The 25,480-nt window shown below is 37.6% G+C and overlaps 1 protein-coding gene across 8 annotated transcripts in view; it reads left to right on the forward strand.

Moving 5' to 3' along the window:
- The window catches only part of map4k5 (mitogen-activated protein kinase kinase kinase kinase 5), a 34,902-nt gene extending 9,905 nt beyond the window's left edge, over positions 1-24,997 (forward strand). For 3 of the 8 annotated variants that reach the window (XM_047812511.1, XM_047812509.1, XM_047812510.1), the window contains exons 4-36: positions 1,099-1,189; positions 1,434-1,498; positions 2,002-2,057; positions 2,708-2,755; positions 2,998-3,040; positions 3,209-3,281; positions 3,454-3,585; positions 6,143-6,205; positions 6,356-6,437; positions 6,720-6,836; positions 7,111-7,189; positions 9,802-9,860; positions 10,065-10,129; positions 10,410-10,448; positions 11,151-11,195; positions 12,948-12,990; positions 13,095-13,299; positions 13,562-13,585; positions 13,729-13,814; positions 14,304-14,345; positions 14,834-14,918; positions 15,009-15,088; positions 15,211-15,271; positions 16,962-16,964; positions 17,254-17,368; positions 18,689-18,747; positions 18,940-19,043; positions 19,124-19,301; positions 19,706-19,774; positions 19,864-19,956; positions 20,039-20,109; positions 22,249-22,304; positions 23,988-24,997. In XM_047812511.1, coding sequence (XP_047668467.1) covers positions 1,099-1,189; positions 1,434-1,498; positions 2,002-2,057; positions 2,708-2,755; positions 2,998-3,040; positions 3,209-3,281; positions 3,454-3,585; positions 6,143-6,205; positions 6,356-6,437; positions 6,720-6,836; positions 7,111-7,189; positions 9,802-9,860; positions 10,065-10,129; positions 10,410-10,448; positions 11,151-11,195; positions 12,948-12,990; positions 13,095-13,299; positions 13,562-13,585; positions 13,729-13,814; positions 14,304-14,345; positions 14,834-14,918; positions 15,009-15,088; positions 15,211-15,271; positions 16,962-16,964; positions 17,254-17,368; positions 18,689-18,747; positions 18,940-19,043; positions 19,124-19,301; positions 19,706-19,774; positions 19,864-19,956; positions 20,039-20,109; positions 22,249-22,304; positions 23,988-24,075 — 2,519 coding nt within the window. In that variant the 3' untranslated portion in view covers positions 24,076-24,997. The remainder of the gene's footprint in view (positions 1-1,098; positions 1,190-1,433; positions 1,499-2,001; positions 2,058-2,707; positions 2,756-2,997; positions 3,041-3,208; positions 3,282-3,453; positions 3,586-6,142; positions 6,206-6,355; positions 6,438-6,719; positions 6,837-7,110; positions 7,190-9,801; positions 9,861-10,064; positions 10,130-10,409; positions 10,449-11,150; positions 11,196-12,947; positions 12,991-13,094; positions 13,300-13,561; positions 13,586-13,728; positions 13,815-14,303; positions 14,346-14,833; positions 14,919-15,008; positions 15,089-15,210; positions 15,272-16,961; positions 16,965-17,253; positions 17,369-18,688; positions 18,748-18,939; positions 19,044-19,123; positions 19,302-19,705; positions 19,775-19,863; positions 19,957-20,038; positions 20,110-22,248; positions 22,305-23,987) is intronic. The other 5 variants (XM_047812512.1, XM_047812514.1, XM_047812513.1 and 2 more) reach the window with 5 other exon arrangements.
- Positions 24,998-25,480: the final 483 nt, after the last annotated feature.

Raw genomic sequence — 25,480 nt, forward strand, 5'->3', positions numbered from 1 at the left:
TCTTTTGTGTCAGAATGTAACATCTTCAATTCTCATGTTGTTTCTAGTCACTTCAAGCATATATGGATGTGCTCAAATTTTGGAGTCAATTACTGAATTGCACTGACACATTGCTTGCTCTTTTTTTTTTAAGGATAAAAATATTCAATTAATCAATTAAAAAAACAACGAAAAGCAAGCACATTTGTATAGTGTTCATATTAGCAGTAGCAGTTTACCAGAGTACCATGGCACATCTACAATATAGTCTGTCTCTTCCAGAAGGCCAAAGTAGACTATATTTCTAAAACGGAGCATGACTGTGTCAATCATCCTGAGCGTATTCACACGTGCGCCACAAAGCCCTCACATTTTGCACATTCTAAAGTTTCCTTGTACTGAAAAGATTCTAAGCGTGTTTAAAGGAAGTGGTAGAGGCTGTCAGGCTAGAGATCAAAATTTAGTTTTGCATTTTTCAGAGACACAGAGAGAAGCATACCTTTAGATAAGATAGTCTGGCTGCATTTTTGTTGCACAGCACAAACCACCTTTTTACTCATAATACCAAATTAGTAGCACTATACCTGGTGCTGTTTAGGTGTTTATGCTACTATGCCATCTGGGCATTTTTATGCCAGTCTGAATTTTAGACACTAAAGCGGAACAGGTAGACACATAAAGGGAAGCCTGCGCTTTTCTTAAAACAACTCTGCTCCAACGTTTGACTCTTTATGCTGAGTACTACTAGGCTCTGACAAACAGTGGATGATATCATGTGTAATTGTGTTTGTAAAACAGTCACTAGCTGTCAGGCAAATTTGTTAATTTTTTCATAAGGTTCTCATAATGTGTTCTATACAGAGGGGACACATCAGAAGCCTAGCACAGGCTCCTGTATATCCAATATTCAGAATATATTTGTAAAGCTCTGTATTTGCTTTAACAAACTTAGCTTATTTATGGATCTACATGATTTATTTGAAACTGTTAGCTTAAGTTTGGTCTGTTTTCCAATGCCAAGTTTAACAGCATCATTATTTATGGTCTTGTTGACTTACTTTTAGAACAAGAACATATTTCATCTGTCTGTTCATTCTCTGTTATTTTTGTGTTTTATAGGAGATGATTTTTCAATCATTCAGCAGGAAATCTTCATGGTGAAAGAATGTACTCATCAGAATATAGTGGCCTACTTTGGCAGCTACCTCTGGTATGGCCAAAACACATATGGTTTTTGTGGGTGATGTCTTGTCTTGTAACTCTGTTTACAGGAAGTGGCTTGTTGCCTTTTTGTAATTTTCAAAGCAACTTCTGGTCTGTATGGTTTTTGTTAAAGATCAGCCCTTATCTACAGATAAGTCAGTGAGCAAATGGAGTAAAAACATGTATGTCGGTAATATATAAAACCTGGAATCTGAAAGGCTTAAATTAAATTTTCTCTTCCTATGTTGCAGCCGGGAGAAGCTGTGGATTTGTATGGAGTATTGTGGAGGAGGCTCACTACAGGACATCTACCATGGTACTGTTTTTTGTTGCTATTACGACTAACTTGTATAACTATGAGTTGCTATCCTACCAGTCAGCTCAAAGTAAATGGCCATTTTCATCTGACCTCTCTATAAAACAAGGCAATTTTTCCCCCAACAAACACAGAACTGTCAGTCCCTCAATGTTTTTTGCATTCCACACCATTCTGTGTAAATTCTAGAGACTGTTTTGTGTGAAAATATCAGGAGATCAGCAGTCTGAAATATTCAAACCAGCTCATCTGGTATCTTCATCCATTCCACAATCACAGGAATCAGTTGTTTAACATTCTGGTGTTTGAGGTGAAGATAAACTGAAGTTCTTGACCTGTTTTGTGTGTCTATGGTTATGTAATCCATAACCAAATTTGAAATCATGACTATCCTTAATATATATATTTATCTTCCACAAATTACCACTAGCATTTGTAAGCATTTATAATCAAATGTCTTGAACAGTGTATGCTTATCTGATGTGGTATTTTTATGCGTACAGTTACAGGCCCTCTATCTGAACTTCAGATTGCTTACGTGGTCAGAGAGACGTTGCAGGTAAGGTCTTGCATCCAGAAATATACAAAATACCCAACTAAAAAATAAAACAATGAATAAATAAAAACAAATGAGAGATTAAAGAAAATTTTCAAATAAAACAAATATTTAAAAAATTATGATCGGAACAGGTAAATTGAAATACTAAACTATTTTTCTATGAAGTAAAACATTCAAATGTGCGAAGAAGAAGAAAAAAGGAAAATTAGAACAAACATTTTTCAGTTGTCAGTAATTTATTATTTTTATTATTCTGTCAATTTATAAAATCTGCATCAGTCAAATGTAAAATAAATTCCTACATTTAAAAAAAAAAAAAAATAAAGAGGTTATTTAAGACTATTGTTAAGAAATTTAAAAAGTCCAACACAGCAAAATTGGTTGTGCCCTCTGTGTGGCTATCAAACAGTGAGAATTCTAGGTGTTTGGTTTCATGCATGCTTTCCTCTTAGTTTAGCATTGAAACCTTAGATTAAAAAGATTATATGCAGTATACAATTTTTTAGGGATGGAGGCAAGGGTGTCTGTGACTGGGTACATTTTTAGTTTGCAAATTGATCCAATCTAGAGTTCTTGATGAGAGTAAATGTGTGCTTTTATTACTTGATCTGACATGATGTTTCTTTTATTCATATTTCTGCCTCCTTCAGGGTTTGAGTTATCTACACTCCAAAGGAAAAATGCACAGAGATATCAAGGTACCTCTACTTCCATTGCTCATTGTGTTCCATTGCTCATTACTTATTGTTTTGCAACTCTATCTCTGTAATGTCTTCCTACTTCCTTTTTATGGTAAGAAGACTATAATCAAATGCACTTCTAAATACATACAGTATCAAAAGAGGTGTGCTCCAATTTAAAGCCACTTTTCAAGAGCAATGCAGACTCCTTCTAATTAGAATACATTTTGTGTTCTGTTTTTCTCTCGTTCTGTAACCAGGGGGCGAATATTTTGTTTACTGACAGTGGAGATGTCAAACTAGGTGAGGTTTTTTTTCTTCTTTTTTTTTTCTCTTTCTATACGAAATTTTTACAAGATTAGGAAAAGTTTGTTAGGATGCATTTGTTTTCTTTTAGCTTTATTTTGTTTAGCTATCATTTGAACATACATTGTATAACTTATGACCTAAATGTATCCTAATCTTTTTCAGCGGACTTTGGAGTGGCAGCCAAAATAACAGCTACCATTGCCAAAAGGAAATCCTTTATTGGCACCCCCTACTGGTGAGACTAAAATTCAAGATTTTATCTGCACTGTGTAAATAATGAACAACAGTCATAAATGAGAGAGTTGTTGCTTTCTGACTGGAAATGTTGAGGGGCTGGGGAGAGAGAGAGCAGTGTGCGAATGTAAAATGAGAAAGCAATGTGAGTAATTTTCTTTGTGTGTGAACAGGATGGCCCCAGAAGTGGCAGCTGTAGAGAAGAATGGTGGTTATAATCAGCTGTGTGATATTTGGGCTGTGGGAATTACATCCATTGAACTTGCGGAATTGCAGCCCCCTATGTTTGACCTGCACCCAATGAGGTACACATCATGCTCACACACTATTGCAACCATTACAACTAGAAATCTGCTACCAAACTAGCTGAAATAAAACATGGGGAACAAACCTTTTCCTAGCTTCCTCATACTGTAAGATAACTCATGATGCAGGTGCTCACATTATGACTGCAAATTTAAATGCTAATTCAGATTATGACTTGCTTAAGAAACAGCCATTTATTGTCTGTTAAAAGTGAACTGATACAAGAAATGACTAAAATGTAATTGTGTTGAGTTTATATTTATCAATTAACAAAATGGAAACTAAGTGAACAGATGAGAAATCAAAATCAATATTTGTTGTGAACGCCCTTTGCCTGCAAAACACCATAACTTGTAACCATTACAAGGCTGTTTCAAAAATCTTGATGAACTAATCAGTGGTCTGTGGATGTAGGCTGCCTCGAATCCTTCTGTCTCTTCCGGTAATCCCTGACTAACTTGATGATGTTGCGATCAGGGCTCTATGGTGCCAAACCATGGTTCTTAATGACACTGGCTGTATGGGGTCATTGTCTTGCTACAGAATACATCTGTGGCCAATCAGATGCCTCCCTGATGGTATTGCATGATGGATTAGTATCTGCCTTTTTTCTGCATTGAGGACATTAATCCTGACCAAATCTTCAACTCCATTTGCAGTAATGCATGCTTCACTATGTTTCACTGTTGCCTGCAGACATTTGTTATTTGTTACGTTTGTTATACTGCTTTCTAGCCCTTCAGCAAACACCTGCCTACTGCTACAATTTTGACTGCTCAGTCCTGAGCACCTGATGTGACTTCTCTGCACCCCATTTCCTATGTTTTCATGCATAGGTGAGACTCTTAGCCTTGTTTCCATGTCAGAGGTTTGGCTTTTTGGCCACAATTCTGCCATAAAGAGCCCTTCTAGTCAGACTTCTCTGGACAGTAGATGGGTATACCTGTTGACATAGATGGACATCTTTCAGTGCCGAAGGGAAGTGAGCAGAATGTGATTATTTTTTTTCCCAGTTGCTGCATTAAGTTTCCTTGGCTGATCCTACAGTCCTACAGAGTATACGGTCCTCAACGTTGCCAGTTTCTTTGTCCTTTTTTGAAATAGCTTGAACAGTACATCTTAAAAAAACAATCTGGTGTAAAATCTTTGCCTGGGAGAGACCTGTGACAGGAAACTGTCTTTCACCACCTCATATTTGAAGCAGAATTTGGCTTTCCCTCACCCAGGTTTAATCCTCTAACACAGCTGTTTCTGTTTCAGTTAATGATCGTCTCAACCTACATATGCTAATTATCATAAATGTCATAACTGGTCATTGGTATAACTGGTTAAATATAAACCCGACACTGATCCTACAAAATCCCTGACTTTGTGCAAGTGTACAAAGTATACATGTTTGAGACCAAAGGGTAGTCACACCAAATATTGATTTGAATTAGATTTTTCTTTTGTTTGCTCACTTAGCGTTTTTTTTAATTGATAAAAAAATAAACAATTAAAATCATTTTTTGAAAGCATTCTTGCATCATAGCATTCCTCTACAATCAGTGTGTGCGTATGTACGCATGTGTGTGTGTGTGTGTGTGTGTGTGTGTGTGTGTGTGTATTATACATGCAGACTTTTGTTTTCCTTATCAATCTGCACTCAGTACTCCATAATTACGATGTAAACAGAATTCTAGAAATGTTTGCAAACTCCACTGAAGATTCTCAATAGCACAGTGGCCTCCATAATTCTCAAATGGTAGAACTTTGGCATGACCAGGACACTTTTAAGAAGTACTCTGACTGTGAGGAACAAGATTCTCTGGTCCAATGAAACCAAGATTGAACTGTTTCCCTTCAGACATAACATTTAGAATTGAGATCAACCAGGCACTGCTCGTCACCTGCCCAAGAACTCTAGAATTCCAAACAGTGAAGCATGGTGTTGGCGGTATCATGCTGTGTGACTGTTATTCAGCAGCATGGACTGGGATACTGTACTTTGCCCAATTCCTCTTTCTCTTAACCCTGACCAGAGATATCCTCAATAAAAACCTGTTCAACAACACTTGGGACCTCAGACTGGGCTGAACGTTCACCTTTTAACATGAAAACAACCCTAAACACGCAGCAAAGATAACACCGGAGTGGCCCAGCCTGAACCCTGTTGAACATCTCTGGAAAAACCTGAAAATGACTGTCCACAGACAGTTCCCATCCAGCCTGACTGATTTTGAGAGGATTTGCAAAGAAATCCCCAGTCCAGGTGTGCGCAAATCCTTTTTCGACATACCTAAAAAGACTCGAGGCTGAAATTGCTGCCATGGTGCTTCAAATAAGTACTTAGTTTAAGGGTCTGAATATTTATGTATATGTGATATTTCAGTTTTTCCATTAAAAAAAAAGTTTGCACTTTATTATGGTGTACTGGGTGTAGATTAATGTGAAAAAGATTTGACAGTAAAAATTAGGAATTAAAACTTCAAATATAAGGTTAATAGGGCACATTTGCTTTGTGGTTATATGTATTTGTTTTTGGTCTAATGTGCTTGTTATGGTATCTGTATATAGGGCCTTATTCCTAATGTCCAAAAGCAGCTTCCAACCTCCCAAGTTAAAGGACAAGGTTAAATGGTGAGTACAAGTCTATTATTTGAGGTTTGTGTGTTTAGGATACATTACTATTACAAATAAATATTCATTTTGCAGTCCTGTCTCATGTTAATTTCTCCACACCTGTGTGAAATTCTCTCTTTCAACACTTTTTTTTCTCTCTCCCCCCAGGTCTACATCCTTTCAACATTTCGTTAAAGTGTCTTTGACCAAAAACCCAAAGAAGAGGCCAACAGCTGAAAAACTGCTCACGGTAGGAGTCTTTTTCTGGTTTTCACCTCTACTGACAGATTTTCTTATTGTGCTGTTGATTGCCCTTTTGTACAGATACTGTCTGAGGAAGCCTAAAACCCCTTTAGTGAATAATTTGTGCTGACATCATGTCAACACTTTTTTGTGTGTCAGATTTGGCTGAAGTGATATTTAAAACACTGTAGTGTTTATACCCTCTGCATTAGGCACATGTACAGCTGTTTTTGCGGTAAAATTTTTGCATCAGGTTAAAAATTTCTTTTTTTTGCTTGTTTGTGTGTAGCATATGTTTGTGGCTCAATCAGGCTTGAGTCGCAGACTTGCAGTTGAGCTGCTGGATAAGATGAATAACCCAGACAACCCACCTCTGTATATTGAGAAAGACGAGGATGACCTGGAGGTAATATACACAATGTCTGTGTGCAAGAGTGATTAAAAAATCTGACAAGCATGATATGTGGACATTCAGTAGCTGCATTTTCCTTTGTTTGGTAGCTGGGTACTGTCAGTGATGTCTCTGTGTCAAGTCCATTCATTCAGCCTGCATGGGCAGTCTGACACATACAGCACACACATTTGCTTTGCTTTTCCCACACATTGGAACACTTCCTATAATCAGTCTTGAAATATCATAATATTAATTGTCTAACTGTAGACTTTCTCTCATTTGCTAGCCACCGCATCCTCCACACACCATTCGTTCAGCCCTGAACAAGGATGCTCGTGCTGGAAAAACCCGCTCTGAGATTGACTGTAAGTGAGCACTTGCATAAGCACAGTCCGCCAGATTCACAGCCCAGATGGGCTTTCACAGCATTCCTCAGACCAAAAAAAATCAGACATGGTCACTTTGAAAAAAGAAAAAATTATTCTACATGTAGAAGTATTCTACAACATTCTAACATTTTGCGCAGTTCTGGTTAATCCTTTTAATCCTTTCTGGTTCATCCTTTTTAGTTTGTTTGGAAGTCAGAAGGAACATTAGCTATTTGAAATTTCTTTTTACAAGCAGGAGCTGTGATTTGTCATTAAAGCCTAGCATGTGGATTCGTGATGTAGGCTGTTACCCAGTAGTATAAAAATGAATATCCTTGTGACTTTTGATCAGAAAACACATTACTGACTGCCTCTCCACTGTTGAAATGCACATAAATCAGACACAGGAGACAAACAAAGAAAAATGTGATCATATTTCACTAATAAAGAAAATAGGGACACACCCAGCATTCCCAAGAAAGACTCCTGATCTGCCACAACCCTGACTAGAATGTAGAAAATACACCGTCTTATTGGCTGTTTGTGATAGATTTGATTTTTTTGGAGGCGGCTAAATATCGGCATTGAAATAAATTTAATCTGACCTTTTGCAGATCTCCTTGTAATTTATACATTGGCACATGCATGTTGCACTTTATTATAGTTGTTTTTGCTGGGCCTTGTGTTGATTTCATTATTTGAGTGAAGTGGGCAACGCAATTAAAATTAGTACTTTAGTCTTTGATTGATGCCCAATGACGCTTGAGATAGGCACATGTTCCCCGTGACCCAAGAAGTTCTCATAAGCGGTAGAAAATGACTGACTGACTTTGAGGAATTAAATTATCTGTGAGGTAGAATACAGTCAGAGTTTAGGGACTAGAGTGACTTTGGAAAAATAAATAAAGCAATAGTGCATCTTTGTTTGGGTGCATTACTATTACTAATATTTTTTAAAGAAAAAAATTGTTGTATTTGGAAAGTTTGCACATTCTTATTTAAAGAGTGTGTATGATTTTTGTCATGTGGCTCATAATTATATAAGTATGACCACACACTCCAACAGCTGTTGCGGAACAGAGGGCAAGTGAGGTGTGTGTGCAGGTGTGTCTGTGTGCATATGTCTCTGTGGCCAAGGCAGTTTGTAGGAGCGTAAATACTTTTCTACGTGCTATTCATGGTGTTTGTGTGTTGGTTTTAAGTGGTCTAAAATGAGTTTGATAATGTCTGGTGTGTACAAGGTATTGGTGCTTTTTTTTTAAGTCTGCTCACTATAAGGCAATTTGACAATGGCTTTAATGTTTGAATGTAACTATTTCGAAGACAGAAACAATTATTGCAATGAGGCTTTTCTTACAGAGTGTTTATAAATTCTCTGCCAGATCTGTGGAAGTTGTTGACCCTTCTGCTTTAAAACCTCTTCTGCTTTATTTCCACAAAGTTTCTGTCTCACATCCTCTCCGACACAAACATACAGCCCAGATATTGTAGATACTCACACATGTATCCGTGCTATCAGGTATGCCATTGTCATCCTTGTATTAAATGTTTTCTTTTTAAATATAGTTGATTCTCTGTGCAACTGTCTGCTGCCAACATTTTTATCTAGCCAAAAATTAAATGCAAACAGACACTGCTTTGACTATCCAAATTGACAGTTCAGTTATTTTCATGCTCGGATAGCTTGATTCTGTTTTTTGTCCATCAATGTTTTTGTGTGGGTGTCTGTGAGCGATCTTCGAGTACAGCCAGTCTTCAACCCTAAATGGTCATGACGAAAGTGTTTCTGACGCACTTGACTTGGTGGTGTGTTGACTGTCTTTCAAGACTACCAAGGGAAGTTCATTTGAACCTGCACACCCCCCAGTGGAGAGTCAATGTCTGCATCCCTAAGAAAGAAAGAATAGATGTCAATCTAGTCATCAGCTCTTAAACAGTGACAGTAGCAGAAACTTTAAGGAATATATAGTTACTGCAACCAGAGTGTCTATTAGATTTAGCATTTAGGTTTCCTTTTAGATCAAGTTCAGGAGCTAAAGAGCCTTTTTTCCTGTTTATTCTAACTATTTGTGCCTGAACTTCAGCAAAATTAGTAAATTGGTACTTTTTTGTATAAACTATTTTAGACTGGTAATTTGTATTTTGTAATGTTTTTGGTATTTTATTAAAGTCATTGGAGAATTTCATTTGGTTTTTCACATTTGTATAATACAATCTCCTGACGTTATACACAGAAAATGTTGTCAAGCTTTCATAGCAAAATGTTGCTGCTTTTTTACTATGCTCTCAATTACAAAAAAGTAGCAGGGGCATGTATAGGAAGTGCATTATGTTATCTTGTTTCTTAAACCCTATGTTAAAATAATAAACAAAATACATCAACACACCATTTATTTATTTTTTCACAAAAAAAAAAAAAAAAAAAGAGCAGTAGACGTTCGAGCTTCATTCTTACACACCTTTTTTAACACTAGTATAGTTTGAGTTATTTAAATAAGTTGCCAGGGAGATGCCAATGTCATTTACAAAGCAATCATATGCATGGAGCAGGTCTAGTGATAAATTGCGAATTGTGAATGTTGCATTAACATGTCACCTCTGTGTTGTAGTTAATAAGCTGCGATTTGAGCCTCCTCTCAAGAAGGAAACGGAAGCAAGCTCTGAAATGGTGAGTACACAGACACTGTAAGTAGGGACTGAATGAAATTCTACAGACACTAGAGCTGGTGTACTATGTCTTCCAACCAGATGTGCAGTGCAACTAAACTGATCATTAGTATGCAGTTGTTTTGACTAGAATGCCACCCTTTCATAACTTACTCTACTATGTGATTTGTGAGAATGAATGATGAGAAATTTATGCTCTCTACAGGATGTGACCAGAGAGAATGATTTCTCTTCTCAGTGGAGCCCATTTGCTGAAGGAGGCATCTTCAGGTAACTATAGAAACAGTTGAAACAGAGACGATAAACAAACAAGGCTCCCGGCAGGTGGCCCCATTTCACTAGTTAATAACGTGGCCCCTGTCTGAATCCTTTGTCTTAGAAATCACAAAACATTGTCTGTTTGCACTCGCTAACCTGCCCAGTTTGTGTGTCTGAGCTCACTTTCTCCAGTGTGTCTTCTGCTTGCTCCTACTCCCTTTACTTTTACTGTCTTTGTTATTTTCTTCTGTTCCTTTGTTTTTCTTGCTCCGGTTCACCTTTTCAACTTAAGGAGCCTCCTGAAAAGTGTGGAGGACGAGTTGTTCATACGGTAAATTAAGGAGCGTGTGTATTTGTACTCATACTTATCATTTGCTGTGCTATTTTTCATATTTACTGATGCCCATTTCACATTAATTGAATGCCAAGTCTTGAAGATGAGTCTTGTTTTCAGCAGTGTGTTTAAGCATCTTCTTTCTGCTATATGTGGTTGTTTATGTATCCTGTATCTGTCATGTCACCACTGAATGTCCACAGTAAAGAATTGGCATGGCAATGGCAGACTTTTTTTTGCTATACACTAAAGACACGTTGGTTTGAGCTCAATTTTTACAGCAGATTTTTAACATTTGTTATAACCTGTGTCGAGTTTTTTCTATTTTATTTATTTATTATTTTATTTATTTATTTATTTTTGTTTGTTTTTTGGCAACTCGCCATTACCAAAATCATTGTTTCTTAAGTTCTTATATTAGCCTATTTTAATAATGGGTTTAGTCTAGACTTCCAAAAACAATTCAGCCTGTAACTGTCAAATTTAATGTAATAATTATAAAATAAAAATTATAAAACTATGATCCCATTATGAAACTGACATCTTATTGTAACATTTTAATGAGCCTTATATTTATCTAATTGAATTTTTATGATTTACTGTTCAGAAAATACAATAATTGCTATGATTACCAAACAAGTTTCGTTTATAACTTTCTAATGTTTTTCTCTCTCTCACTCTGTCTTAAATTTACTCTAGTGGTCATAGGACTCCACTAGAAGATGCCTTTGAGGATGTAGAGATGTAAGTATCTTACAGGCTCACTTTACATCATGGATCTACAGTCATTTTAGATTAACTATAATACACATTTGAAAATGAATGTACAGTGATGCCTCGAAATACGAGTGCTTTGACATCAGAATTTTTTGAGATACGACCAAATTTGTATCTTGATATACGAGCAACTTTTTGAGATCCGAGCTACCGCCGAAACAAAGATTCCCAACAACCACATGTGCTCTGGTTCCTCCGCCTCAGCTTCCCGCGTCTCACTCAGTTAAAGCCGCCTTTCCACTGCACACGACAAACGATGGTCGATAAAACGGAAGTCATTCATTTCCTACGGAGAGTCGCTGTGTGAGGTGCCGACCATCTGCGGATCCGTAATTTTCGGACCCGGTTTGAGCGTTGGATCCGTTAAAAATTTAACTTGTGCGACTACATCGCATCTGATTTTCTTTTTATTAAAGGTCTTTATGAAAACGACCGGCAGATGTTAGTGAGGAAAGAGTGACAAAAAAGGCAAAAACAAGTGAAGAGAAAAGCGATGAAGAAAATTAAGCAAAATTAATGTAAAGGAAACAGAAATTGTAGCAATTAAGTTCAGTTAAGAGAATTTCAGTTCTGTCAGGACCACTTTGTCAAAAGAGAATTTATTAGATCTGCATACAGTTAGTGTTGGTGGTATGGTTCTGTTCTGGACAATAATCCACGCACCCGTCCGTGCGCATACATGGTCAGAGCACGAGGAGCAGTGACTAGAAAATAGAATAAACCCCCGTATAACAGCACCACTAATCATGCATAGTATTAGATATGCTCGCTTATGCATTTTTGGAAAGTAATAAATGACTGAATGGATAATTAAATAATTAGAGAGAGAGAGAAATATGTGAAGATTTATGACGTAAACTGGTACAAGGAACACTGGTTCCAGCATGGTAGAGTCGGGGTTGGAGGAGGGAGTATAGATCGCGGCAGCAGCGAACCGCTAGAGCGGCTCTATGAATTGGAATTTAAATTGTTGGGTAATATGGATGTCGTAACCGGATTGGTGCGCATCATGGACAGCTAATTAACAGCTGATGTATGTTTGACGATGTGGCCTGCCAGAACTAACGCGATGCTTGATTTAAGTTCGTTAATTTTAGTGAAGTTTAGTTAAGTTCCATTTAAGTGTAAAGTAGCATTAAGAGTGTACTGTAGCGAGTAAGTGAACAAAAGCGAAAGTGTACGAGACAAAATTCCTCCTCCTCCGCCTGTTTACTCCTCCCTCAACCTCCGTGTGCATCTTCCGTAAAGTAAAACCAGTTTATTTTTTAACATTCTCTTTTATTACTGTATATTTTTATACAATATTTGTCATTTATATATACAGGTCCTGTACATTTTTCATATTCAAAACACACAAACAAAACAACAGGAGTGGAATTTTGCAAGCTGGAACGGATTAATGGGATTTCAATTAATTTAAACGGGGAAAATTGTTTTGAGATACAAGCAATTTGAGATACGAGCAAGGTCACGAAACAAATTAAACTCGTATCTCGAGGCATCACTGTATTAATATGATTAATTATTACTCAAAATACTCATTTATATTAAATGTAATAATACAATATAATTTATTTTTAAATTATACGTATTTATATGGATCTTTTTAAAAGAATTTGGCCCATGCACGGCATAATCATACCTCACAAGTATTAACAGCTGCTGCGCCTAAACACCCACATCAGTGTGCTCTCTTTCATGTATATTTTTCTTCTCCAGATCCACTCTAAAACATGGTGTGCCCCCACCTCTTCCTCCTAAGGTAAGTTTGTCTGCATGTGTGCCATGAAAGTGTGTTCTTTCTGTTCACATGTCTGGATGAGATTTAATGGGATCTGTATTAACTGTGCTCTTTTACACCACTAGCCACATCCTTTCAGCTCATCTGATGAAGTGGGTTTGAGTGATGGCTCTTCAACAATTAAGCGGTTCCCAGGTTCAGATAATGGCATGGTCCAAGGTTCACGTAGGCAGAGCACACCAGAGAGAGGCAACCGGATTGAACAGATGCAGCATGACCTCTCTGCTAGTGTGAGCAGCCCTGGACTGTTATCACGCTCCACAGATCATGGTACTTAAATACATACATATATTCTCTGCTTTTAAATGTATTACCAATTGAAGAGCCCTTGCTAGCAGCAGAACAACTACATTGCCTCCTGAAACATAATAGCTGTAGACATTTTGAATAATGCGAAGAAATTTTCACCTTCTAACCCCTTAATTAATGGGCCTTTTTACTGCTTGCTTTTAGCAATACACTCATTTTTATCATCTGTCTACATGTACCTCTTTTTCTACACATCCTCCTTTGTTTGCTTGTCTTTTCCAAGCTTCTTTTCATTCCAAACCAGAAGGTAAGACAATGTATCACCACCACTTTCTCTCTTTGCTTCACTTTATCCGTTGCATTTCCATTGGTCCATCATGCAACAGCTCTGCCCTATTTATTTATTTACCTTTTGAGCACACCTTCATAATCTTTCTCTCTTGTCTATAGGTGAGGACTCTGAAGGCACCCTAAATGGAGACAATCCTAAATCGGCACCTGGGCGGCCACAAAAGAAAGAGAAGAAAGAATTTCCTGTAAGTGTGAAATGATTGAAGGGGGAAAAAAGACAGGAAGCAAAAGTGGGAAAATCACATGTATTTATATAAGAGATTCTTTACCAGACTAACCAAAGCATCTAGTCAGTGTGCAGGTAATCATAACCAGCAAGAAGAAAGACAAGAAATAGTTTGTGCAAATCTTAGAGAAGCCTATGTGGTAAGAAAAATGAATACTCAATACAAAAGGTAACAGATCGACAATTTCAAAACTCGATTTGTGTGTGCATGCATGAATAAATGACGGTGGCGTTTTAGATGCTGTCAGAAGTAGAAGGTCTTTACAAGATAGACAAATGGCTCATTCCACCACTGATGTATAATATAAAAATTACTAAGGGAATCAATACTACATTTTAATAGTACCTGCATTTTTATAGCTATATTGATTTAGTAGTATAAATAGAAAATGTTTGTCACCACTGATAACACTACTCTACAGACGTCTGTTTTATTGTCTGCTTCCAGAAGCCAGCGATTAATGGACTTCCACCCACTCCTAAAGTGCTGGTGAGTGCTCACCTCCTTCTTAGCCTTTCTCATGATCAGATGAGGCAGGCCTTCTTGCAGTGCGCATATAAAGCTAAGCTGCTGTTACAAAGATGTTTTGGTGTCCTTAGATAAAGCAAGATTGGGAAACATGAGGGCATAGTATAACTACTGTGGTGCCATCTTTGATAACTTAAGATTTATTTTGAATCAAAAATAAATATTTATTAAAAAAAACTTTTAGCGTTTCAGTTGGGTTGTGTACTTATTATGAACTTTAAGGAATTGAGTTTGTGTGCAAACTGACTGCAGCAATCCAGAACACACCATGAAGAGTTATTCTTAATTTGTTGTTGGATTTTTGTTTAGTTTTTATCCCTATGTGAGTGCAGTTGTCCCACAGAGGCTCATATGCGTCAAATGGATTGATGTTCAGAGGGGCGTTCTCTTGGATACAGCAATTTGCTTCTGAAACCGGACTAATCATTTTTGTCTGTGTTTGCATTTAGATGGGAGCATGTTTTTCTAAAGTGTTTGATGGCTGTCCTTTAAAAATTAACTGTGCCACTTCATGGATTCACCCAGATACCAAAGGTAGCTGTCTCAGAGAGTCTGTTTTTATTGTAAGAGTGTGTATCATTGGACATTGGATTCTTACAACTGTAATGTCTACCTGTGTTCTAGACCAGTACTTGATCTTTGGGACAGAGGATGGCATCTACACATTGAACCTGAATGAACTACATGAGGCCACCATGGAGCAGGTAGTTGCTGACCCGATCGTCCTTTATGAACATTGTTCATCATAGTCCGTGTTTTGTATGAGAGATTGTTTTGTGTTATAAAACACTGTTTCAACATTCACTGTATTGTGATTGTGTTTCAGTTGTTTCCACGGAGATGTACCTGGCTCTATGTCATAAATAATAACCTCATGTCGTTATCAGGTACATATTTCAAATACATTGCAAATACCCTGCCCGCGGTATCTTTTTTTTATTCAGTGTTTATGAATTTTTGATGTGAATGTGTGCAAATACACGCATGTGTAATTGGCTGACATTTTTCTAACAATAACAGTCAATGATTCCATCCATTTCATATATTACATATGTGCCCAAACATAATTTAGTCAAAATTTGGTTTGCACAATTTTTCCCTGTTGCCAAACATAATCGGTGAGCCAAGACATGTTTGGCCCCATTAACACAAGTTGTAGCTCATGCATCGAAGCTTATAAGGTCATAAAATACTCTAGCACAGCTGATTAAATCTGATTGGGTCTGATTCAGGAGGATATAAAGTTCCTTCACACTCACAAGCCTCCCCACTTTGTTACAAATATATTAGGTAAGCCAAAAGGCGGGGAAGCCATGCAGGATGAAAACCATTTCGAGGCTAAAGTTTCCATTAAGACTGTATACCTTTTAACCTTTGTTCTATTTAAGGCTGAGGTCTTACTCTTACTCTATTCATATTCATTAATGTGACAACAGCTTCATAAATACAGCGTGTAAACACACACTCACCATCTTTTTTCTTTTAAGAAAAAACAGCTGTAAGCCTACTAATAGATACCCAGTTAGCCAGTTATGCAGCTGGAAGTAGTACAGTGCATCTGATCATGAAGATACAGGTCAAAAACTTCAGTTAATGTTCATGTCAGACATCAGAATGGGAGAAAAGTATATTTCCTGTAACAAAAGCATGTGCCAGTTGGTCTGGTTTGGGTATTTCAGAAACTACTAATCTTTTATTTCCCACACATCATGTTCTTGTGAAATTCCCAGGAGAACGACAGGTTCTGATGTAACAAATTGATCTGGTACCAACTATGCCATGTAAAGTCACATATCACAGTAAAATCACACTTTTTCTTTGTTCAGATGTACTAGGCTCTTTTCCAGTATTTGCAGGATTTAATGCATTGTGCTGCTGTCACACAGTTCTGTGCAATTTGGAAATCCTAAACCCACACTGAAGTCTTATGGTTCTAAGAAGTGATACTAAGCTTCTCATCTTAAGTTGACTATTATAGTGTTTTACAATGCATCCTGGTTTTGCCCTTTTTTTATAGAGGCTGCTCATACAGTGTCAAACCCCCTAAAGTCAATTTGGTTTTGCCATTACATTAGACACGTGTTAATTCTAAAGAAGCATATTTTGGACACAAACATGTCTTGGCTATAGAATGACCTTTGCTGTAAGGGCAGAGTTATAAACTGCTTTTATATCTTTAAATATGTCAGTGTATAATATAGATAGATGATTAAAATGTTGATATTACAGATTAAAACTAAATACCAGTGTATGTGTATAATGCCATTGTGTCAAGATATTTTCTAGGACAAAAAACAGGCAGAGAAAAAGGAGACAGGAGATTTTTTTTCCCCCATCTGTTTATTTTAGTGTTGAATCTCAAGACAGGTCTAATAATACTTCTGCTGTCCTGTCTACAGTTCATCATGTCCCTGTTTAATATACACGCTTTTTGCTTTTGTCATACTTGTCAGTGTATAGTAACTACATGATTACATTCTTTCTCTTTCCTCTTTTGCACACTCTCTTCTGTCCTCTCTGATCATGGCTGATCTCACTCCCTGCTGACCGCTTTAACGTCTAAATCACCATAATCAGAAGGTAAAGGCACTCTTACACTCACATACCAAACGTACCATCATTTTCCTCACTGTGCACATTCATGCCTGTCTTCTTATCACTATTTTCTGTCTTTTAATTGTTTCCTTCTAAGCCATGTTGTAGATGTGCATCACTGTGCTTATCTTAGCTTGCTATCATTGTTGCTGACACCAGAGAAGTCCAGAGACTCAGCTGAATTGGTTGTGTTGTGTTGTCTTTCTGCCATTTGTTCTTGTTGTATAGGCTGTTTATAATTTGTATTTAACTCGTGAATACCATCCTGTTGTAGGGAAAACCTTCCAGCTGTATTCTCACAATCTGATTGGCCTGTTTGAGCAGCTCAAAAAGCCTGGACTAGCTGCACAGTTTCAAACTCACAGGTTCCCTGAAAGGATACTTCCCAGGTACACAAAAACCAAATGCAGTTGCTATTTTTTGATTAGAAGGCTTTCTTTTATAGGAAGGTATTTTCTGGCACATGTAAGGAGCAATATCACAAGAAAGTCAATGTCTCCAATTCATTTTTATTATTTCTCATAGCAGAGTATTTTTGTTGTTTTTTTTTACTCGTTAATTTACACGTCCTCCCTGTAATCCGTGTACATTTTAGTTTGGTTGCAAATCCGAAATAGTTTTCTGTTGACATTGTTTGGTAGAACATAATAGACCTGATCACTCTATCTAATGCCCTCATACATTGTTTAGAACAACATTTGAGAGAATTTCTCTTATTCAGTGGTTTACTCTATCAGGAGAATCTCACAGAGCCACACACATTTCAACATCAAATCAGATATCCCTAGTTTCATTTGAAAATAATTTAAGTTTTGTTTAGGCCCACCTTCATGTTTAGAGCTGCGTATCAACCCGAGTTCGCATTTGTTGCCGAGCCACACTTTTTGGTGAAGAAGTGTTCACATGGCCTTGGGTTGAACCCATAGCTACTGTAAGCTCAACTTACAACTACCTTAATTGAACCCAATGTTACCTTCCTAACCTATGACTTCAGCTTTGTATAGCACCACCTAGTCACACAAACACAGCATACACAAACACCTGCCTATTTCCTGACATGATACTCAGCGTTCTCCTAATGTGATATAGCTCAAGTACACTGATATGTGAGCTCTGATACAGTTGAGTACCTAGAATCTTGTATACGGTTGCTGGCAGTCGTGGAGCCACTAATGGTGACACAAAGCGTCATGTCCTTAAGAGCTTCTTGGTTTTAGTTCTAGAACTTATGTAGTACGTTTTTGGGACCACACTGGAATGCTATCGATCTCATGTATATCTGATAAGAAGCCACTTAGGAGTCAAAATAATAGGGTCAGTTTTGAAGAAGTCAGGATAACCGAGGAAGGTCTTGCTAAAATCTTAAGTAGTATCAGAAATTTCAAATCTATCTACAGTATATAACAAACCATGACCATGCGTTTAAAAAACATTAATGTTCACCATACGGTATTGTACAGTATTGCTTTCAGGAGAGTTTCTTTGCTTAATATAATTGCACAATTATATTGTGCAAATTATATAATATAATTTTAAATCGATTTGAACTAATGTTTGCTCTTTAGTTATATCGCAGTATAAAATTATAATCTAATAGTAGTCCATTTATTTTTTACAAAGTCCAAATTTAAATTTGTGTTTAAAGGAATTTTACAGACCATAAATGATGTCCATGTTACAACTTCTTACTGTGTCTTGTTTGTTAACAGGAGATTTGCCCTGACCACCAAAATTCCCGATACAAAGGGCTGTCACAAGTGCTGCATTGGTGAGCAACATGTTACTCTGTAGTGGTTACTTCTGTTAATAGGTGTAGCTAGTTAAAGATAGCTGAAAACATTTACTCACTCTAGAGTCTCTGACTTTTTTTGCAACCTTGTATGAGATTGTTTTTGAAGTGGCACATATGCAACATAGTTTACACCGAGCACCGCTCCTCCTGTCTGTCTGTCCCTCTCAGTGCGTAATCCGTACACTGGCTTTAAGTACCTGTGTGGAGCGCTGCAGTTTGGCATCGTTCTTTTACAGTGGTACGAACCTATGCAGAGATTCATGCTTATAAAGGTTGGTAACACAGATAATATTGCTGTTAAACCCATGCTTATGAACACAGGCTCATGTCTCCATCATTCTCTCTATTGCAGCATTTTGATTTCCCATTGCCGAATCCTCTGCGTGTGTTTGAGATGCTGGTGGTACCAGAGCAGGAGTACCCTCTTGTGTGTGTAGCTGTCAGTCAGGGCACCGAGCCCAGCCAGGTCGTTCGTTTTGAAACCATCAACCTCAACTCCTGTTCGTCCTGGTTTACTGAGATCGGCTCAGGTACAGTCACTCCAATGCAAAACCCACAATTTCAGAAATGTTGCAATAATTGAAAAAAAAATTGTTTTATGTATTAAAATATTAATAAGCGCATGATTGACAGGGCTACAGACAGTTTAGGAATGTCAATTTAGGACACATACTGCAATTATTTGTCTGTGTGTACAGACGCACAAACATATGTATGGATGTATTATATATTAATGTGCATGTATAGAACTTTTTAGCAAAAAACTATTAGAAATACAATTCACTAGAAAAAAGTTAAAATACAATTAATTGCATACATTTAAACAATGACCTTTATTCCTGGCCTTCATGAATTTAACCACACACTTTTTTAAATGTTTTAATTAATTTTTAATATGCACTCACAGAATGAATCTCTCTTTTTGACTCTTTAGCAGGGAATCATGTTGATGCAATTCACGTTACTCAGTTGGAGAGAGACACAGTGCTTGTGTGCCTCGACAGTAAGTTGGACATCTTTCAAAATAAGAAGTAAAAAAATAATGCTTAATTGTCAGTCTGTATTTCACTGTGTATGTGTGTCCACCTACAGAAAATCTGAAGATAGTGAACCTGCAAGGAAAGCTTAAATCTAATAAGAAACTGTCTTCTGAACTCAGCTTTGAATTCTATATCGGCTCAGTGGGTGAGTGTGCTATGTAGGCATCTGCATTGTTTATTAACATGCTTATAACTGTGATTGTAATAGTTGTTTGTGTTTGTTGTAGTGTGCCTTCAGGACAGTGTCTTGGCTTTCTGGAAACATGGCATGCAGGGGAAGAGCTTCAGATCTAATGAGGTGTGTGTATATACACATTTATTTATTTATTTATTTATTTATTTATTTATTTATTTATTTATTGCTTTCCTTTTCCTCTCACCCAAGATTAATGTGTTGCTATCTATTAGTCAAATCCTGTCCTAGATCATTAATACACTGCTCAAAATCATCTAGTTCAGCCTCTATTTAGCTGTACATCTGTTAGTGTTCTTATGATTAAGCTGTCATGCTGGAAGACAAAAAAGCACCGTCATATAATGAAATGGTTCCCTTTGGGTAAACATTTAGTGTATGCCAAGTGTGTGACTTTCCATTATTCTACAATAATTCTTGAAACTTGGAGGGTTTTTTTTTTAGCAAGATTAAAAAAAAGCTATTGATGACACCACCACCCCTGTCCAGATCAGTTAATTATGCAAAGAGGTTATTGTGACAGTTTGTTTGATATGAGCTTCCCAATTCATAAAGAAAACAAACCCTATTCTGTGCTCATTGTGCATGTTATCAGGTACATCTACTGGTAGCCCATCTGTTGCAGCACAATTTGTCAGCCATCTGCTGCCCTGAGCATGTGATATGAAACAGCATGATGACTGTTGAACAGATTTACTAAAAGATAAGCCGTAGTTACTATTTGTGCATCGGGTGATGTACTAGCCGTGTTGGTATTTCTAATGAAGTGGCCAGAACAGGTGTTGTCCCCATCGTTGGTTCTGTTGTGGTCACCTTTCCTTCACCTGTGGAATTCTGTTGCTATGCACAAGGGCTCATTATAATTGTAATATTTTTTTCGTCACAATAGCATCTGTTGTGATCTGTTTGGTTGTGTGGCTGTGGTTAGCTGGATGTCAGTTTCAATATGCCATCCTGCTCACTGTCATGTTCATCTGATCAGCATCATTTGGATAATAAAAGATCAAAGATCACCAGAAGGTGAACCAATCTTTATGAAAACTAATACCCTGTGTTTGTGTGATTCACTGAGTGAGTGAATATGAAAGTCTGTGTTTTCTAGAAGACATTGTGAAAGGTAATGTAAAATTGATGTCCAATCAGAAAGTAGGAGCGGCTCAAAGAGCACGATTAAATAATTCAGCTGTTTTTGTCTTGTATGAGCGTACTGAAAGGCCATCAGCACCCTCAGGGTTCCAGTCTGTGCACTTGACTGCATGTGTATGTGTAAGAAGTGGAGAGAATAGCAGGCTATAGCATAAGCCTGACAGGTGTTACACCGGCACTGTCACCTGGTGTAATTGCCTGTGCTTGCATGGATAGAGGCTGGGGGAATAACTGTCATGGTAGAGTGCAGTACTTGGCTGCTGTCACTATAGGACTTTCATTCTCTCCATCACTGGTGTCTGCTTTTCTAACACTACAATTAAATATGAAATTATACACAATAGAGGAAGCTGCATCTTTTATGCAAAAATGGAAACACTGGTATACCAGTGTCTAAGAGCAACATAAGAATATGCTCAAATGTACTTATCTCTAAATGGTCTGCCATTCTTGCTGTATTTGAGGTCTGTCTTTAAAAAGCTGAGTTGTCTCATCCAAGATTGGACAGCAGTATAAACAAAGTTTTTGCTGTTCCCTAACTAAACCTGTAATTACTTCATAATTTAGACGTTGGTCTTGTGGACTCAGTGTGTACAAAATATGAGCAAACCGTTTTAATTTTTAAATACCCTATATGTAAAAACATCCCAGTCCACATTTTATCCCCTTTGCTGTTACGATAATTTCCACTCTTCTGGGAAAGCTTTCCACTAGGTTTTGGAGTGTGGCCCTGGGGATTTGTTCATTCAGCCATAAGAGCATTAGTGAGTTCAGACCGATGTCAGGTGAGGAGGTCTGGTGTGCAGTCAGGGTCCCAATTCATCCTAAAGGTGTTCAATGGGATTGAGGTCCTTTTCATTCGTTCTACATGAATTTTTCCAAGCCGTGTTTTTATAGAACTTGCTTTGGACAGAGTGCCATTGTTTACTGTAACATGCTTAGGCCCCTTAGTTCCACTGAAGGGAGATTGTAATGTTACAGCACACATAGACAACATATACAATTGTGTGCTTTCAATAATGATGTAGCAGTCTGTAGAACAACAACATGTGCAGGCTTTTTTCTCTGTTTATTAATACAACTTGTACTTCCCTACAGGTAACACAGGAGATTTGTGACCCAAGCAGAGTGTTTCGTCTACTTGGTTCAGACAGGTGGGAGTCTAACTAATCTTCCCTGTTTCTTTCTCTCATGTGCTTTGTTTTCTCTGTTCATTTGTCTTTTAATCAACCAACTATTTGTTCAGTGTGCCCATTGTTCTCTGTTTTCGATTTCACTCTTTGCATGGAAACATTTACCTTCGAGTTCATCTCCTTACCTCCTCAGAGAGCCAGTGATTTCCCTTACTGCTTCTATGATGAAATAGAACACACTGGGATTTGTGGGTGTGGATGTGAACATGTGCAGTGTAAAATGAAATCAGATCATTTGTTGACACTTACGGGTTTTGTAAATCAGAATTTTCCGGGATGGGTTGATGAATGTGTTCATGTATAACACATTAATATCCAGCCTTATTTTTTTAGGAACACCTTACAAATCAATCTCTCATTATGGAAATATCCATTATATTTATTCACACACACAATTGTGAAGGGATGGATGTGCATGCACAGCAGCAATGGAACCCAATGTGGTCTAATGCTATTGTAGCCGGTATCCATCAATGTTTTATGTTTTTTTTATTCTTAGATGATTTTCAGCTCACCGGAGTTGTAACGAATGGTTATTTGAATTATGTGAGTTAATGGACAGACTAGTTTAAGCTGCCTTCCTGTATGCCTGAAACAGTTTGGCCATTCTACCCTGACTTCATTTCTGCGTCATATATTTAACATTTTTGTTTTACACACCATTCTTTGATAACTCCAGAGACTGTGTATGAAAATCCCAGGAGATCGGCAGAACGTACGCAATCATGCCATAGTCAGAGTCACTGAGAACCTCTCTGAGGTGTGATGTGAATATTAATAACTAAGGCTCTTGACTGTGTGATTGTATGCTTTGTATCACTGCCAGGCGATTGGCTGTTTGGACTGTTGCATAAATGTTTAGGTGTTTCTAATAAAGTGGACCATGTATGTATAGAAGGTAAAGGTCCAGTGTGTTAAAATTGAACTGTGAAGTTTGTGGAGGGGAAAAAAAACAGAAGTGAGAAGAAACAGAATAGTCAGTTTTATCAAGCCTGAATATCCTCACTTTCTGGAAGAACAACGTCATTGTAAGAGTACAGTATGGGAGGAGACGGTGTCTGTTACGCACACACATTCTCCCCTATGACTCAGAGGTTGCACTCATTCATTGTGAAACAGGTGCATTGGCCTCAGGCCCCCAAGCTCGGCCTCTGTCTTGGGAAAGAGATGAGCTCTGCTGTCACAGCCTGTACCTTAACAATTTCTTAATTTGTTCTTCATAGCAGTGGGGCTGGATAAGTGGTCAGAGTTCTGTTAGCTCTCCTTCTCCTCATTGAATTTGATTTGAATGGCTCTCCTCATAAACCCTGGTCCTTACATACTTCAGACACGTATGCACTTGCACGCACACCTTTCTGCCTATACTCTATGTTTTATTCACTGTGACACGGGCAGTGCCAGGCTGGTGTGTCTGTGTGCTGTAATTTCATCTGATGCCCTGTGCCCGCTGCCTCCCCCTCTCATCTCTCCTACTGCTGAGGACATGACCAGTCTTGTGTCAAACTGTGTCTTTTCTCTCTGCTAGCCTTTCTGCATTTTGTATTTTTTAATTAAAAGTAATGATTTGCAACTTCAGTGCTCTTTTGCTTTTATTTACCCTCCGTTCGTTGTTTCTCTCTGAGGTGTACTGTGTTGTGTTTTTAGGGTGGTGGTTTTGGAGAGCAGACCCACTGATAACCCGACGGCTCTCAGCAACCTTTACATCCTGGCAGGCCATGAGAACAGTTACTAGACTGATTCTTGCTGATACTGTTCTCTCACCTAGTCACTGCTCTGGCATTGTGGATCCAGCGCTGTCTGGCAGTGAACTCAACTTTTCTCACAGTATGCTGCTTGTTTAAGCAAAGGTTTGAAGACAAAGTGAGCAGAGGTTTTAGATTGTGCCTTAATAATTCCAGGAATAGGCCTTCAAGATTGTTCCTGCTGTGTATCTTTTTGCCTTTCACTGGCTAATGGCTAATTTAGAATCAGATCAACAGTAGCAGCATGATTCCTGCAAATGTATTTAACATCTGAAAGAGTCTAAAGAATTATTAACCAAACAGCAAGACAAAGGTTGCAGAAATTGTACAATCGAGTGCCTTCTTCATGGGACTGTCAGGTGTGCTTCATTTAATCCTTTGAGAAACAGGCTCTCCTGTGTGAATAATCAGTATGCAACTAACATATCTTTAAACCAGACTTAGATTTTAGATCACCATTTGGGAGTAATTAGTAGGCATGGAGTGAGGGGAAAAAGGAAACAAGGAAGCAAGGACATTTTGCCGTTGGCTATTTAAAGTGTAAATTATTGAGCTGTGGTCATTTTGTAGTTTAGATGCAGTGTTTACAAGAACACACCAGCAAAAGCTCACTTCCTTAATAGAGCAGGACTCCTCACAGCTGCAGCTTTATTTTACTGCTTTGTAATAAAATAATAAATTTCTCCTGCTTGGTTACATTTTAGAATGCAGTTATAATGTAAAATGGTATTCTTTTTATTGTAACTTTTATTCAATCTTTGCACCATGTAAGCACTTTTGTACATTAATGTTTTTGTATTTAAGAATGACAAAATGTGGGAGATGCTAGGTTTTTATGACTTTTTGAGTATTTCCATGGCTTCAGTTCTAATGTATGCTTTTTTTTGTAATAAAAAAAGACCGTTAACAAGGTATTGTCTTTGGTTTTGTTACTTAAACTGTCAAAGAACATATGACTCTTTTTTTTTTTTTTTTGTGATTAGCGATTTATCTGTATGTGTGCCGATTGGCTCCTGTAATAAATATAGTCCTGTAAAAACAGATTTGTCTGCCACTGAACGACTGACTGCATGTTTTCACACTCCTGTCCTTTGGGCACTTCACAGCTGAGTGGGTTTTCTGTACTTGTATTTTGAAACCTGTTATGTAAAGCAGTGGAGTAACGCTGGAGTCCCCTCTGTCCAGCATGTTTTGTTCTTTCTCTGTACCACATCTGAGCCAACTAATCAGCTAATTAACAGCTATTCTTTCTCCGTGGTCAAAGCCCATGTAATTCCAGTATTATTAAAACATGAGGAATGACGTCTAGTTTATACGTCAGTAGAGGTGTGCTTGTGAGTTTTACAGAATGTCAAGTTCAGTAACTACTTTTACTGTTTTAATTACTGTGATGAG

Source organism: Tachysurus fulvidraco, chromosome 4 (assembly GCF_022655615.1).
Source record: "Tachysurus fulvidraco isolate hzauxx_2018 chromosome 4, HZAU_PFXX_2.0, whole genome shotgun sequence".
Lineage (NCBI taxonomy): Eukaryota > Metazoa > Chordata > Actinopteri > Siluriformes > Bagridae > Tachysurus > Tachysurus fulvidraco.